Here is a 17,549-nt window from a genome sequence, read left to right on the forward strand (position 1 = left end):
TACGAGTAGAACTACAACTTTGCTCCTGAATCTGTATGTTTACCTTATACTTATCACAATTGAAATCACATTTCACTTTCTAATGCATCACTGGCCATTAGAAATAGTAGGCAAGCCACACATAAATTTAATGTACTCTATTAACCACATTTCAATAACTGAAAACAGATGAAATTAATTTTGCAATATATTTCATTTAATGAAGTATTATAGTTTCAATGTTGAATCAATGTAAACACAAGTAAACAAATACTTTGCATTGTTTCTGTCATTCTAAGTCTTTGAAGTCTGGAGTGTATGTTATACACCTTAACGTATCGTAGTCCAGTCTAGAAAAAATTAGCACTTAAGTTAACTAGTGCCTATTGTATTGTACAGCGCAGTTTTAAAAGTTTTGTCCATTCGTGCAATTGCTGAATTATTTTATTGAAGATTTTTTATTAGATGCATCTTCTGCTCTCACAACTGAGTTCAATAGAATTCACATCAGAAAAACCAGAAGTGGTAGGAAACAATGAAAAATGGAAGTTTATTAAGAAATAATGAGATTTGGGTTTAAATGTGCACATATATATCTAGGATATACATTGAGTTTTTCTCCTGATAAACAATTATGTGTTCAAAACATTTTTCACAGTGCCTGTTTGATAATTAGCATTATAAAAAAGTAATATTTTTTTTAACAACGATGTATTTGTGAAGTTAAGTAGTCTCTGCAATCCTACTAATAAGACATGTCTAAAACCTGAGCCAGACAAAGAGGATTACTGTGCCTTTTTATTCATTTTTTTCCATAATTTTATTGAGAAACAAATAGAAATGAGACAGTTTCAAAACAAATTTGTAGGACAGCTTCAATAATTAACACAATGCATACATTCTTCCTAGTGGTTAATTGCTGTACAAGATGCAGACATGATATACTATTTACAAACACCATTAGAACAAATTCCTCTATTCATTAAGAGAATGTAACTATATATCTATCCTAACCACTCTGAATACACAGATACAAAATGGACATTCACCTGTATCTCCTCTTTTTGTTAAGTTCCGTTATTTGAATATTATAGGTGTGTAAACTCAGCAAAATATTCTAAAAGAGTCCAGTAGCCCATAATAGTATTGGGTCTTCCGCTTGACTGGCAATGTCAGAAATTGTTGACCTGAGTCCCCTACTGCTCAACATAACAGCATGGCTTTACTTTTTATATTTCGTTTTTATACTTTTCTGCTGGATGGTTAAGGAATCTGTGTGCCGAGGCTCCTATGCAATTGAAAACTTCCTCAACACATGTGAAAATCAATACTGTCAACTAAATTATATGTTAGTTCTTGCTGATGGACCATGTCAGGCAACAATACAATGCCACAAACAAGGCCATGACATTCAATAAAAATGTTCAAAGTCCTGCTGCCCAGATGTCTTTGTTTATGCACTCTCATGCAATCATCAAAATAGAAATATTGTTTTAGATTTTTAAAGCATGGCATTCTATATGTCATTAGATTATTTGTATCTTCTACATATGCATTATAGTGCATGGAATTCATAGAGATTAGATGCAGTCGTTCTTTTCAGTGCTGTCATGGCCTATTTTCTTACACAGCTTTACTGAAGATAACTGACACATCTTATAATTGGCTCATGATCCCAGGTATTTTCATGGAGTGGTACAACGATCACCATAAAGAATTTTGTAATATTTGCATTGCATCAAAGAGGAAACCCATAGCCATTATTAATTATTCTTCAAATTGTTCTCTGAATATGCATCCTCTCTCTGTCTTACCCCCAATTTCGACAACTCATTTGTCAACATTTTGCTTCAATATTGCTACCTGCAGATCTACCTCTTAACTGCTGTCTGGACCCAGCACCCAGTTGGGACCGTGGTAGAACGTCAGTTAGTTCCCCTCTTTGAGCAGTCAATTAAAAATTTCTCTCATCAAGTTCCTGTAGTCTGAGGCCACAGTGCACCTACTTATATTGCTCTAGGACAAGGCATCCAATCCTAGGAACAAACCCTAGGCCTCTGACCTGGTAAAACTATTCAGCCATTTTGCAAGGAGCTCATAAAATTTAGCTAATCTCTATTTGTCATCCTTTAGCTTCCCTTAAAACTCCTGTGAGCTAGTGCAGACATGCAGCTCCCATGTCCTTAAGATAGCAACCTCTTTTGATGCAGAAATGCATATCAATTTTTTAAAAGATTCGAAGTTACATATGAAGCTGCCAATAAAAAGAAACATAATTTTCAAGTGCAATTTATGAAGTTTAGAAGACTACCAGGCACCTCATATGCACTTGAAAAATAAATTAAGAATAAGCTGAAGTTATGTGAATTAAATGAGCCATTGCAAACAAGAATATAGAACAGGCCCTAGCATATAGTAAATATTGAGTAATTGTTCACTATTCTTACTATTAATATTATTGGTTATGTTAACAGAAATCATTCAAGTATACCATGTCTTGTTTTCCTCATGGTCCACAATGGTATATCTCACAGTTCATTTGATACATTTCAAAAGAAATACATTTTCTACTTATGTGTAAAAACATCATGCTTTTTATTAAATTTATCATACCCTGATATTAAATGCTTATTTGATTCATATTTTGAACCACTGATTCAATACATTAAGAAGTTAAACAATAACATAAGGTGATTAATGTAATTTGTTTCAAAAAGTTTATTAGAAATCACTCATGAAAGAGGTACTTTTGATTTACAAGTTGAGTTCTAAGTCTAGATTAGATAGTCAAACTGATACAACTCAAGATTTATCATACTGATGTGATTTTCTTTTTTAATTCAGAAGTTCAAAATAATTTAAATCAAGGTTGGCCAAATAGGTCAGCGGATTAAAGCACCTGCAAGCAGGCTCAGAGAATAGGGATTTGATCACCCCTCAGCCTCCACCCCCAGCCTGCCCTAAGGGCCCTGTTCCCCCCACCCTGGGGTGTGCTGAGATGGCAATTGAGACTGGGCGAGGTGGTAAACACCTGTAATCCCAGCTCTTGGGAGGCTATAAATAGGTGGATCAGTATGAGTCTGATCTAGTAGTGAGACCCTGAACACCCTGTAGACCCTTCTCCAAAATACAAAATAAAAGAATAATAATAATAATAATTTAAATCATTTTGAGTTGCTGAATATGGCAACTTTTTAGTTACCAAATAGATAAGGGTATAATCTGCTTCACTGTATCAAAAATCATATACATGGTGGCCATTGTAGACACTGATCCCAACATGTTGGAAAGCATGCAAGGTAAAGTGTACAAAGACATATGTGTCCTTATTACTAATTTCATCGGTTATTGTTAGGTTAAGTTAGTAAAATACACTTGAATCCTTGAGATAATTCAACCAACATAGCTTTTTTAAAAAGAGATTTTAAACTATACCATTTATAAAGAAACAGAGGAAAAAATAAGATCAACCAACCCAGCCTCAAGCCAAACCAGAAATACATTTTATTACATCGGTGGCAGAAGAATTAAAAGTCTCAGCACAATGTGATTCAGCTGAACTTAAAAGATGAATCTTTAAGAGCAATCGCTGGAGCTAATATGAAAACTACAATATCTTACTATTAATAACCCAATGAAGTAAATCATAGAATGAAGTTCAGGGAATTACATTTTATTTCTAAATTTATCAACATGATGGTTTGTGACCTTGATAAAGCCACTTAACCTTTTTTTTTTTTTTTTTTTTTGCTTCAGCCTTCTCATCCATAAAGACAGGAAGAAGATGTAACTATTGAGAGCATAAATTCAGCCAACAGGGACTGGAAAGTGCTTTAAATACATTGCCACATTAACTCTGCTAAAGATATTATATGAAGTACAAAAATGCTACCAAAATGATCACATCCTTGTGACAATCACATCATTCTTTTCAGTTTTTTCAATTCAACTTTCCCTTCTTCACCTCTTCACTAATCTTTGTGACTCTCATATTTAGATGGGAAAATTTTTCCCAATGAAACATTTTTATAATCTATTCACTTAAAATCATTACTTCAGTCTATGATCTAGCCTTTGAAATTGAATTACTTCAAGTGTTCTTGCTGATTTGCAAACTTTGACAGAAATATTGTTGTTATTTCATTTTGAATCTTTCTTTTATTTACTTATTTATTTATTTACTTATTTATTTATTTATGTATTTTTGTGGAACTGGGGATTGAACTCAGGCCCTCATGCTTGCCAGGCAAGTGCTTATTCCACTGAGCCATCTCCCCTGCCCTTGAATCTTTCTTTATAGAATTATAGGAATATATTTTGGCCAGAGGAAAAAATAATTAAAGAGATGAAAGTGAATATCATGAAATTTATCAATATTTAAAACATGTATATAGTTCATAGTTCTTGTTCTTAGACTCTATAGTCCAAAAATAGTTACTCTCTTCTGCATTTTTGTCTCCATACCATGAGTTAAGAATGACCACAGTCGTATAATTTACTTGCAAATTACTAGATCTCTTATGACCATCTCTGAACATGTCATTTCTTTGTACCCACGTTCTCACAACTAATCTGGAAGATGGCAAGGATTAAAGTTATATCTTGAGTATGAGTCAGACCTTAATGAGAGGCACCTTAGTATATGAAAGTTTAGTAGAACCTTGAATATTTTCAGAGTTTTATTCAGTAATATTGAAAAACAGAGAATCATTGTACAGGGGCAGGTAAGATGGCTCAGGGGAATAAGTACTTCCCTGGCAAGCGCAAGGGCCTGAGTTCAATTCCTGCCCCCCCCCAAAAAAAAAAGAAACAAAAATGAAAGTTCTACTTTGAGAATCATTGTACAGTCTAAAAATGAATTTGGAAGTTCTATTTTTCTGTAAAGGACCATAGTTCTGCACTTGTCAGTTCATTTGTTCAGAGTAGGCCCTTGTTCCAAATAACCCTAAACAGTAGCTAGTAAATATGAAAATATGTGTACTCTTACTAAGCAAGTCCACTGGACCTGAAAAATCCTGTAGAAAAGACTGCTCATTGTTTAAAGGAATATAGGAATGTGTTTATATGTGTGTCTGTGTGAATATATGCATTTATGTATGATTTTTGATGGAAATGCTACTTAGGCTAGGAAAAGCATCAAAACAAGCTTAACAAATAGATTTTCATATTCTGAAATAGTGTAGCATTGATACAATATACATTTCAGAAAATGAGTTCAGTAGATGGTATTCAAAAATAATTTGGAGATGAAACTAAGCACAAATGAATATACATGTGAATGAAAATTTATAAATGTCAAATATGGAAAAATTTTATTCATATAAGTTATGCATTCACATTTCATTTAAAAGATCAAAGAATACCATAAACACTATGTATATGGTATATAAATAACAGAGGGAAGGAAGAGATTGACAATTAGCAGGACGTGGAGCATGCTTCAGTGGCACCTACACAGCTCTATTACTTCATCTGGGTGGGATTCCTTCAATTATGTCATAAATTATTGCATGCTTATATGTTGTATTCTTAATTTTATTTCATTATGATATCAAAATAAATAAAAAAACTATGGACTACATTTTAGATTTTATAGTAGATGAAAAATTATACATAAAAAAGTGAAGATTCATTCCAGAAAAATAAAAGAAAACTGCATAGTAGATAGTTATAGCTTTCAAAATGGTCTTTGTATCATATTATGAACAAGTTCAATAAAATTGGAGAGATCTTCAAAAAATTATATTTGCTTTTATCAAGCAAGGGAGGCAAATAAAGTGAAATACAGAATCAAGAATAAAACATATGTTAAAAAATTTGGGTGATACGTGAAAAACTAACATTAAGCATCTTAAGGGAAAATGTAATTTGATTTATGTAAAAATGTTGAACTACCTGAATGCATTTAACGTAACAATTAATGAAAGAAGCATTTTTGCTTAAGCCTCAGTGCAAATGAGCAACATAATGTAGGAAGTGTAAAGGTTAAAGTAGTATTCAGTAATACTGTATTAATGAAAATAGAATATGAGATCAGGATAAAAGGAGTTCTTCCACTACTGTTTTCCATACCTTACAAGTTTTAATAGTATCACTTTGCCTGTTTCAAAGACAATTTAAAACAACTGATTTAAACTAAAGTTTATTGCTTATAATGTTTTACTTAACTAAAGACCACATCTGTTGAGTGACTTCAGGTTCTAAATCACACTGCATTCTTACTGAATTTGGAATTGTAAAATAAAAATGGCAGTATCACTTTCAGTTTTAGATTTATATGGAAGTAACATGGGCATTATCACTCCATTGTTCTAGGAAAATCTAACAGCTTGAGCCTTTCTTGAGCACTAAGGATTCAAGGGAAAGGACCATCCTACCATTTAGTGGCAAATTCAGAAGGACACAGCCAGAATCACTTCCTTGGAACAGAACTCACTGGAGCTATAGTCACATAAGAAATCATCATAACCAAATCCAAATATAACGTAGATATTGCAATCATTAGGAAAGGAATTTAACATGACTATGTGTAATATATTAAGCGCTCTAGCTACAAAAGAGCAACATAAACAATAATTAGTTTATATATTTAGACGGATTGAAATCCACAGAGTAAAAATGGGGAAAGTATGGCAGAAATTAAACATATTGTAAAAGACAAGAAGAGTGCTTTTGATGAGTCACAGTCAAAGAAAGAGTCAGATAATTTTAAAACTGGGCTTCAACAACTGAAATATGAAGAGAAAAGAACGATTAAAACCAAACAGAGCCTTGCTTTTGAAGGTTATAATAAAAGAAGTATAAGAAATAAAATATGGAACAGAATAATATTTGAAACAATGACCATGTGATTCCTAAAATTAATGGCAAACACTTAATAAAATTTCAGAAAGCACCAAATATACAAAATAACGGAATTGTTAGTCCTAGGCATACCCTATTTGAAATACAGAAAAGATATAAAAAGAAAATCTTGAAAGGACATAGAGGAAGTATGGCTGTGGTGAATTATGAAAAGTGTCAGAAAAAAACATTTTGTAAAAAATGACCAAAGCAATTAAAATGGAGTGGGTACTGAAAGCAATGATAAAAAAAAAGAAATATGAACATATGTTTCCATTTCATGACATTTGTTTATTATCAATTATTGGTAGTTTCACAAAAAGCAAGTGACACAATGCTGTGCACAACACTCATGAAATACACATTAGTAGTGATGCAATAAATATATGAAAGAGTGATGCACTGTCATCCAGGAAATGCCCACCTTTGTTGATTGACTGAAGGATATAATTTAAACTCCTAAAATCATATCGTTTCTCTTATATCAGAAACCCAATATATAAATAATGAGCAAAATAAACAATAGGAAGTATGGAAATAGGTCTTTCTGGAAGGGGAATCAGATCAAGAGATGGTGGGATGGGGAAGGAGGGAGGACACTGGCAATGCAAAAAATTCAGATCTGTTATGTACATGTACTAACTATCAATAAAGAATATAAACACATACTGCAAACACACATGAATTAAAAATAAAGAAACAAATAATGGTTGTATAAATTGACTATAGTAAAAGTAAATGTGCTATATTTTCATACCAATTAAAGCAATGTTATGCATAGCTAGTTCTTCTCAATAGACTTGTTAATACTTAAAAGTATGTAGTTTTCCACTCATTCAACATTTCATATATGCTCAAATTTTGTGATGTAACTTATTTGCTCAAAGAAGTGCCACTTATAAGTCTACCTAGGGTAAAAGAATTCCTGGTAAAAAGTTGAAGGAAAATGTTTATTAAATTTTTACTCTCTTTTTCTTGAATGTCAAGGCTTAAGTACTCTTCATTTTCACACAATGAAATGAAAGATTTTTAGACAAATACAGTTTATCCAATATAGAACACTTAGAAGGCATTTACGAGAAAAGAGTTCTAATCTTGGTCCCATGAAACAGACTCATACTAGTTGCTTTACCATTTGTAACTTATTTTCTTATTTCTACTTGCTCTATGACATAGTGATTTAGAATCCTAGTATTCCTAGAATGACGCAAGATACAATTATCAAGGAAGAATTCTATATTCTGAAGAGTAAAATATAGAAATGTATGCTATTTCTGTTCAGAAAGTGTCTTTGAAGCTTATATTTTTAAATTCCTTTTTCTCAGTACATACTGTTTGGGAAAACTATTGCACTATACATTGAGAGCAAGAAAAGGAATAGAAAATATTGCTTTATTTCACTGTCCCATTTAAATATTGGGAAGTAAAATGAGAAAATGTCGAGTCTAATTGCCTACACAGAGATCTGCTATATACAGTGATACTGAAAACCAAATGACTACAAATTAAATATGCTTCTGAAAGGGATGCCATATATATCAGAGACTAGATATATTTTATTTTCCAAGTCTATCAAATATTGCGAGCATCGGTTGTTAATTGCGTCTAAAGCTTATCAAAGGCATTCCTTAAGAGCATGTTAATATTTAAGTAAAGTTTCCTCTACCAAAATAATTATATTCATTAAAAGACATCTGGGAAACCAGTAAAGTATTAAGCTAACAGACACAACCTCAAAATTAAAAGTAATCAGTTATTATCAATTTTATGTGACCAATACAAAGCACTGTTCACGTAGAAGAAAATCAGTTCAAATGAATAAATGAACATGTAAACACCTTTTTAATTCCAAATACTTACTTTTTTATAGTTTTCTATATGTTTCACAAATATGACCACAAGGAAACTTCAATAATCTCGCTTAATAAAGATGTGTAAAGAACATCCTTAAACTTCCTAATGTGCTCATATTATCTCTTTTAATCTTGTGGAAACACAGACGTGGGTTGAAGTTAAAAAGAAAAATGATCAATGTTTACATAGAAAATGTTTGTTTTTCCAATTTATTCTGTACATATTAATTTAACTCCTGTTTTTCCACTAACCCTATTAAATAAGGTTAATTTTATCATTTTCATTTTATACATGAGATAAGCAAGGTCTTGTGGCTAGAGAGCGATATATTCAAGATTATAGGCAGATATCTGAATCTTGCACGTTTTTCACCTGAACAAATAGATATAAGAATGACTGTATGATCGCATTGCATATAGTTATTTGATGACTGCCAGGAAAATTATATTATTTTCAGGCATATGAGATCATATATGTCAGATTCATAGAGGGATAAATGAATAAAAGTGAAAATGATTAAGTTGGAGCAAGGCAGAGTCAAATTTCATCACTCTAGAAAATATTTCCAAAAACAATACACTACAGTATTAAGCATCATTTACTGAAACTGTAAATTCATGATTTCAAGTACTTTCAAAAAAGTAACAGTTTCATAATTCCTTAAACATATTATTTTTGCTTTTCTTACGCATTTCAGCACAAGATGATTCAAAGGCACAGAAGAATACATTTCCTCTATGGGATTCCACTTAGCACTTGATTGAGCGGCACTATTGTTGCATAGATTGAAAAATCAATATGCATCCTAGAAACTAACATAATATTGGTTTCATTATTACAGAAGGAATACTGAAGATACTTGATTACCTGTAACAGTTAATTCCGTAGTTCTTCTCACAACAAAGCTTCCATATTTTAATTCACAGGTATAATTTCCAATGTCATCTTCTCTGACTTCTCTTATAAGTAAGGTGTCTCTTTTGAATACAATACTTGGCCTCCACACTTTTGTCCTACACTCCTACAGGAAGAACATAAAATTTCAGTAGTACATAGAATAACAAAGATGAGGTTTTAGTAGTTAAGACTAATTTTTAGTGTTATATTTGAAAAATACTAATGCATTTGGAATTAATGCTAAATAATTTTATCTCATATTCACATCTCTGTGAAATTAGGTATGTCAATTAGAAAAGAGTATTTTCAGAGAAAGTCATGCTCTTAAACTTTGCATTTGCTAACTCTGTAACAGATATGTAATAACTTATTAGAAATAAGAAGTGAGGGCTGAGGATACCAGCTCAGCAATACAGCATGTGCCTGGCAAGTGTAAGATCGTGAGTTCCACTCCCAGTACTCCCCAAGAAAAGAGATACATGTTGATCACTGGTAAAATTATTCTTAAATGCAAATAATTTAAATTTTATTATTGTGAACTTAACCAAATTAATGCTAGTAACATAAAATGCCATTCAATGGAATGTAAAAAAACTACTTTTGTAAAATGCTTCTCTTTAGATATTTAAAATATCTTAATGTTATATTTAGTAAAAATTATATCTCTTCATAGTATGTCCATTCTATAATCTGTGAAAGAAACAGACAACAATTGTGGCCAAGGCCTTTATAGCCCCATAAATATCTATTTTCATTGTTGATAGCCCTATCAAATTATGGCCTCTGAATTAAGCTTTGGATTATGACATTGGCTCAGGATGTTCATGTTTTTGCCAAAATAGAAGTCCATATCCTCTGGCCAAATTTGAAATCAGTGGAATGAAGATAAAATAGCTTTAAACACTTTGACACAATTGAGAGATAATATTATTTCTAAAAAATTTTAGTGCCAAATGAAAATTTTGTAGACCATGATTTTATGTGGTTCACTCAATACCTTTATGCAATTGAGAGGGGTAATTATCCAGTTAATTCAGACCAAAATACACATTGTATTTTTTCATATCAGTTGCCCAAACTGGCATAATTACATAAATTATACACTGAATATATAGAATCTATATTTAGCTAAACAATTTTCTAGGATTCTTTAAAATTAGCCTTTAAAACTCAGCTATTTTGATTACAGAGATTCAATCTTGGCTAAAGAAAATAGTCTGAAATTCCATAAGAATTTTAAGTTCCACATATACCATATGTCCACACACCACTCTATGAGTGGTGGTCTTTCTAAATGAAGGTCAAAAGAATTGTGGTGATGGTGGAAATAGAACTGAAGAACCAGTGTGAAGATAACCATTTTTTAAATTGAGTGGGGGGGGGAGGAGGGATCTTTTAACTTTAAGCAAATTTTAAGATGCTCTTGCAAAAGGTCTCAAAAGATAAATGCCTTTTGAAAGCAACTTAATGAACAACAAAGAAATCTACAAGCTAAATATTGATAGGTGAGTAATCACAGAACTATTTGGTTTTGAAGACCCTGGTTCCTTTCTGAAGTAATCACCAGTGCTGGTTGAAAAATGTCCATATTTAAGATAAAGTGAACTACAGAATATCAAAGATGAGAAATATCCAATTAAAAAGGGGGAAAATAAACCACATTGTTCTGGGGAAAGAAACCAGTAGGGTTGAAATTAGGTTACTATTTTATAATCATCCAGTACAGAAAACCCACGAATATATCAAAAAGTACTTCAAGTTATGCTGATATTCTGAATTTTGTATTACTTAAAATTAAGAAACAAAATTAATTCTTACTTAGAGAAGAGTAGTGATAATCTTGAAAAAAAATTTAGAATTGTTCAAATTGTTTTCTTATATTATTCCTAACACTTTTTGCATTTGTGAGGAAACAGTTCTGAGGGCTCACCTGGTACTGATGTCTGCACATCTAATACTAAGGAACACATTTTCTTAAAGTCCAACTTCCAGCGAATTAGAAAAAGAAACTTGAGCACTAAGAATTTATAGCTTATGGATAGAACACTCCAGAGAAATGTTCATAGCATTCATACCCCATTTTGTACTACATTCAAAAACAAGAACATTCCATGTAGCGTAAATACGCTTAGCATTATAATCACTTGTGCAGCTTAGTGTATGTCTTAGCATGAGGTATTTATTAAAGTAAATGTGCTTGATTAAAAAACTTTAAAATTATTTATCTATTTATCTATTTATTTATTTGATACAGGGTATTGCTACGCAGCTCGGACTCTTAGTGATCCTCTTGTCTTAGACTCCTCAGTGCTGGGAATACAGTCATGTGCCACCAAATCTGGCATTTCGGTGGCCTGAGGGTTCTGGAGCTGGCACAGCCTGTGGTACCTGGAATCGAACCCAGGTCCTTGCACTTTCCAGGTACGCTGTTACACCCCTGAGCTCTCTCTCTAGCCCCAATATATATACTTACATATAAAAAGGATAACAATATTGACAGTTGTGTCCAGAAAATATAATGTTTAATTAGAATCAGTGTATCATTTTATCTCAAAAAAATCCAACAATTTTCTCCTTATTTGAAAATATTTTGAAATGCTAACATAAAAAGTACTAAAATGAATGTTCAGTACATTTTAGTTCCTGAAATTATCAACCTATGCATTGCTAGACTTTCAAGAATAGACCATATAACCAAAATATTTACTGATATTTTGTTGATATTTGAGAATATTTAATGAGCTGCACAACTAGATATATCATCCTTCAAAGGCACGACTGAACTATATCACATATACTCAATTTTTTGTCTAACTGCTTCAGAATTTGATACACATCAAGCTACTTATAAGTAATAGCATGACCTCTAATCCATACCTTATACCAAAGAATTTCTGGTTCTCTGGTTGGTAGTAAAAAATCCTCTATGTCACGGCATGAAATCTCCTTGCTTTTGCTAAGTTCAGCTTTTTCAAAGTACTTCATCTTGGAATTGTAGCAGAGTCCAGTGTCATTTTCACCCACTGTCAGTGAGATAGATACTTTCATACAGTAAGTGGAGTTTCTGTAACAAAGCAGAACAAATATGGTGACCTATTGGGAACAAAAGGCAAGTTTTGCCAATACAGTGTTTAATTTACTGAGGAAAAAAAAGCAGGCAAAAATCCATTTCCTATTGTGGTGTCTTGGCTTATTCCACAAGGTTTTCCCTCTTGTTGGCCAACTAAACAAAGCTTGGTCCTATTGGTCCTATAAAGCCAACTCTCTATATTTTTTTATTTGTTAGAGGGAAAACAAGTGCTGTTTTATATCCAAGTTCAATGTGAAAAGTGTTCAATAGATTTTTTTAATCTATAAAAACATAACAAATAACAGAAAATTAGGTAAGAAAGAAAGTCAAATCTAAGTTTATGCCAAGATTGACAAACTTAGCAGAGAAAAATAAAACTATAACTGAACTATGAAGTACAAGAAAGGGAAAGAAATAATGCAATTTCACATTTAGAATTTTCATTGTATTGGGAAGACAGGTTATTGATGGCTTTAAGCAGAAGACTGTCTTGCATAAATGTATTGTGCAATGTATTGTGCACTATCTTTATTCACGCATATGCATTTGGTTTGAATACTAGACATCAGGTTATCAGCAATATTCTACCATGTTACATAAAGACAATATCTATATGACAGATAGATCCCACAGACCTAGGTCATGAAATAAACATCTCAAAGCATATTCAGAGAACATCTTGCCTAGTTTTCAAAAATAATTAGTAGTTGCACTAATATCTGCAACTGACACTTGGAGTTCGTTCTCTTAATTCGACCCCTGTATAAAAGCATGGTCAGTGTCTGATGCAAGGAGGTGCTGTACAATATACACACACAAAGTAGCAAGTAGTCTGAGGAGAGAGGAAAATTAAGATTCTTAGATCTAAAAAATTGATGAAGAAGGCTAAGAATTGAAAGGTACTGTTTTACTTCTTAGAAAGTACTCTGTACTTTAGAAATTCTAATGTGTTCTACAAATCTGCATTATTTTAAATCCTAAATGTTTTCTAAAGACATTTGTGAGTTCTAAGCTAATTAAAAGCTTGATGAGATATTTTTTTTTCCTAAACAGTTGCCTGATGTTGAGCCAAGAACAAACATGCTATTGTTTGTATTGGAATAAAATAAATAAATAGTGCGTGGACAATATTGTTTCCAACCCCCCTAAAAGTATCTTTTTTAGCGTGGAAATTACTAAAAATGTACCACCAAAGGAGATGAGTCAAATTTGAACTCTACACTCAAGTAAAAAAAGTCAAAGAGAAGAGACTTGCTCATCAATGTTTAAATCTAAGAGACTTAGATATTTTCTCAGTTCTAAGACTACTCTCTACCTACAGTAGCCACTCGGTAAGCATTAGACCTCATTATCTGTGCTTTCTCCTTTCCTTCTCATTTCCATTATATTTCAGTTTTGTAGTACAGCCACATAGTATTTGATCAGCAAGTAGAATAACAACTATCTCCATGTGATGTCTTCAGTTCTTTGCTGTGTAATTAGTGGGAAGCATAAATCCAGAGAAGTCTATATTTCTCCATTTGGGATGTTTCAGTAGGAAGAATAGGAATGCCTAAAGAAAGGAAATAGGCATTTCCCACCATAGCCATTGCCTGTTTTTTGTTTTTAATAAATGCAACTGACCACTGTTCTTCACAAAGTGGCTCCAGTATTCACCCCTAGTTATTTTTATGTTTCTGCCTTTCTTCCTAGCTCTGTGAGGTGGCTGCTGATTTACAACTGTCTGGTAATGTCTGGAATTCCAGACTCCCCAGGATAGCACTATTTTCAAATTACTTTCAATGTTTTAATACTTGTTTACTGTTTCTGTTCGTCAGGAGGTGACTTTAAAAGCCAAAAATAAAGTAACATCCAACCAAGGTTATCGTCCTATTTACTCAGGAAAGCTAACAGGAAGCAAGCAACTTGTGACACATTAATAAACATATGATACCCCTGAGGGGAATTTACACACTCTCAAAGCAAATATGCATTCCACTATCATCAAACTTGCGGCGTGACTGCTATGGCTCTCTGCCGTCAGGGAAATAATGTGGAATGGGGTAAATGGGGTAAGGAGAATGTTCCTACAGGACTTATGGTACAATCATTAGCACACGTTTCCTTGGTTTTTATTGTTTATAACAGATGGGCTGCATTCTAGGCAAAAACTTAAATCATGACTGCCTGTTTCAATGTTATAAAATGGATAGTAGTTCAGGTCATATGTGTATACAGGGCAAGCAATTGTTTATAACTGAGAGTCAATAGTGATTATCCTTTCTTATGAAGAAAATATTAATATGAATTTTTAAATAATGATAAACACCGTGTAAACACAACGTATTGTACAAACATCTCACATAGAGTTACTTTGTTCCTTGCCCTGCCATTACAACAAAGGGACTAAAATGACTAAGGAAGTCAGTGAGTTGCCAAAGTTCTACTAGCTATATTAAAAAAATGGGATTAGAACTTATATCTTTTAACTTGTATTTAATGGTACCTTCTATATGCTACTGGAAAGAATTAGCACCAGGGTAGAACACATAAACTGTTTCTCGCTCTTTCTTTAGACATATATATGAGTGTGTGTTTATATGATATTGCACGCACGTTCTATAAATCTAACATTTGTATATTTAGCATTGTTTGAAATAAAGTTACCCATCATTAGCCCCCGTTTTCTATTATTTTATATTTTATTTGTGGTACCAGGGATTGAACTCAATCCCTTGTGCTTGCCAGGGAAGTGCTTATTCTACTGAACTATCTCCCTGGCCCCTTATTTCATATTTAAAATCAAAGTCTTCTGAAGAAAAGTAGAATATGACCTAGTTTGAATTTCATTGAAAATCTAGGTCTCAAAAGCCCATAAAAATCTAATAATAGTTAAAAAGGAAAAGCATCATGTGCTAATTAAATATTTTCAACCCTTTCTGTTTACCTATACAGGTATATATTTGTGAAACAATTAGCTGCTAGCATTGTGAGCTGACTAATACGGGAAAAGAAAATTCTAATCATGAATCCAGCATAAAAACATAAGGGGCTAAAGGTTATTTTTTTATATTACTAAGAAGCTAACATGTGAACCCCAACTGCAATTGCAAATGCTTACTGAAAATCAACAGAATACACTAAATTTTTCCGCAACCTTCTGCATAGTGTGTTTCTCTGAAAAAGAGGACAATTCTGAATTGGGAGCTATAGGAAACTTTAAAATTCATTTTTGGAAGAAGTTCTACCTTGTAAAAATAGGATTTTATAGAAATTTCTGTAGTACAGGCAGGTTAGAAAGAAAATTATATGTGGGAAGTGAAATGTTGAACGTGGTATTTGATTAAGCAATAAAATATATTAAAATCCACATTCCGCAATCCTTTAGTATAGCAAAGTTATAATTATTCTGTAATCCCTTCCCAGATGAGTGTTAATTTGTAATATTTGGTGTTTTGATCTTCCTTTAACAGAAATATCAGTAACATGATTGTTTAATATATCTCCTAACAGTATCACCAACACTTGACCATTGTTAAGTCTGTGTCCCTTAGGGCAAACAATAAAATTTCCATAATCTTTTATAGTCTTTTCTCACCTCATAAAATACTGTGTAAGAAAGTCAGAGATTTGCTCAATGTTTTCAAAAGATTAATTTGTTTTATACTTCAATATATAATATGGTTTACACTTACAATCATTGGTCATTCTAAGTAATGATATCTCACTTTTACAAAATGAAATTTTTTTCATTTCTATTTTTGAAATGCTAGTAAACTTGGCATAGAATTTCAGCACAGTGGGTCAGCAGACCTGAAAGTCCAGTTGGGAGAGACTTGGGCAGATGTATCCTCTCTGGAAAGGGGTTCTTTGTCCATAAATTTGGCCATATAATTTGATTATGTATTGTAAAAATAAAGTTCTGGGAAAGAAAAATGTCAAGATTAGACTATGGACTTTTTTAAAGCTTGTTAATCCTTGAATATACTTTGATAGTTTATTCCTAATATTAAAGCTCTCCACTTTTTTATTGTTACAGCAGTCTTTAAGGTGATGCCTGAAGCTATGCATGTGTGCCCTGAATGTCTTCTTACACTACTATACTTGTAGCTAGTGACACTGAATTGGAGACTTGTCTAGATTAGATTTTATTTTTAGCAGAGTTCTGAAGGAGCTATTGATTTAACTGTGGTTAAAATCAACCCTTGGTGCAAAACCACTGAGCAGCTGCAAAGAACTAAAAATGCTAGTCCATTGCCTCCTCGCTTAAAAATTTTAAATTGAACTGGTAAATTGAACTTCATTTAGAGTCTTCTCTTAACTATAAATATAAAATAATTATCTCTATATTTGGTAGAAATTGATGAATATAATTTTACCATTCTAATTTTCTAGCCTAAATTTTATGGTTAAGAGGGCTCCAACATATCTAGATCATTATTTCTTTATCTGAATTTTTCTGGGTGATGAATACTATTGGATATCACAATACAGACTTCAGAAAGAGTGAAAGAGAAAAGAGAGAATAGAAATCAAGTCAATGGAGAAAATTGAGGTCCAGAACATAGGTGCAAGTTCACATACATTAAAAATAGTTTTTTTAGTGAAGCCTATAGCATATATATATATATATATATATATATATATATATGCATTTATCCCTTTATTTTATTAGTAACAATTGACATTTTTAATTACATTCTTTTAATTTGTTCAGGTATATATGCTATTCATATAAATGGGTCTTATATTTTCTAAAATAAGAGTTGAATGATGTTTGAATTCTAAGAGGCGATTTTTAAACAAAAGGAATTTAGATGATATAAAATTAACCATTTAAAGATGTTGAGTGACAATTAGTACACTGCTAATGGTATGTAACTGTCACCTTTATCTAGTTCCAACAGTTCATTTTATTTATTCCAAA

General features: G+C 32.2%; 1 protein-coding gene across 2 annotated transcripts in view; it reads right to left on the reverse strand.

The window, feature by feature from the left end:
* The window catches only part of Il1rapl1 (interleukin 1 receptor accessory protein like 1), a 1,467,987-nt gene that overhangs the window by 571,467 nt on the left and 878,971 nt on the right, over positions 1 to 17,549 (reverse strand). For both annotated transcript variants that reach the window (XM_004631365.3, XM_012514777.2), the window contains 2 exons: positions 12,451 to 12,637; positions 9,544 to 9,697 (listed from right to left, as the gene is read on the reverse strand). In XM_004631365.3, coding sequence (XP_004631422.1) covers positions 9,544 to 9,697; positions 12,451 to 12,637 — 341 coding nt within the window. The remainder of the gene's footprint in view (positions 1 to 9,543; positions 9,698 to 12,450; positions 12,638 to 17,549) is intronic.

This window comes from Octodon degus, unplaced genomic scaffold (assembly GCF_000260255.1).
Source record: "Octodon degus isolate 3935 unplaced genomic scaffold, OctDeg1.0 scaffold00041, whole genome shotgun sequence".
Lineage (NCBI taxonomy): Eukaryota > Metazoa > Chordata > Mammalia > Rodentia > Octodontidae > Octodon > Octodon degus.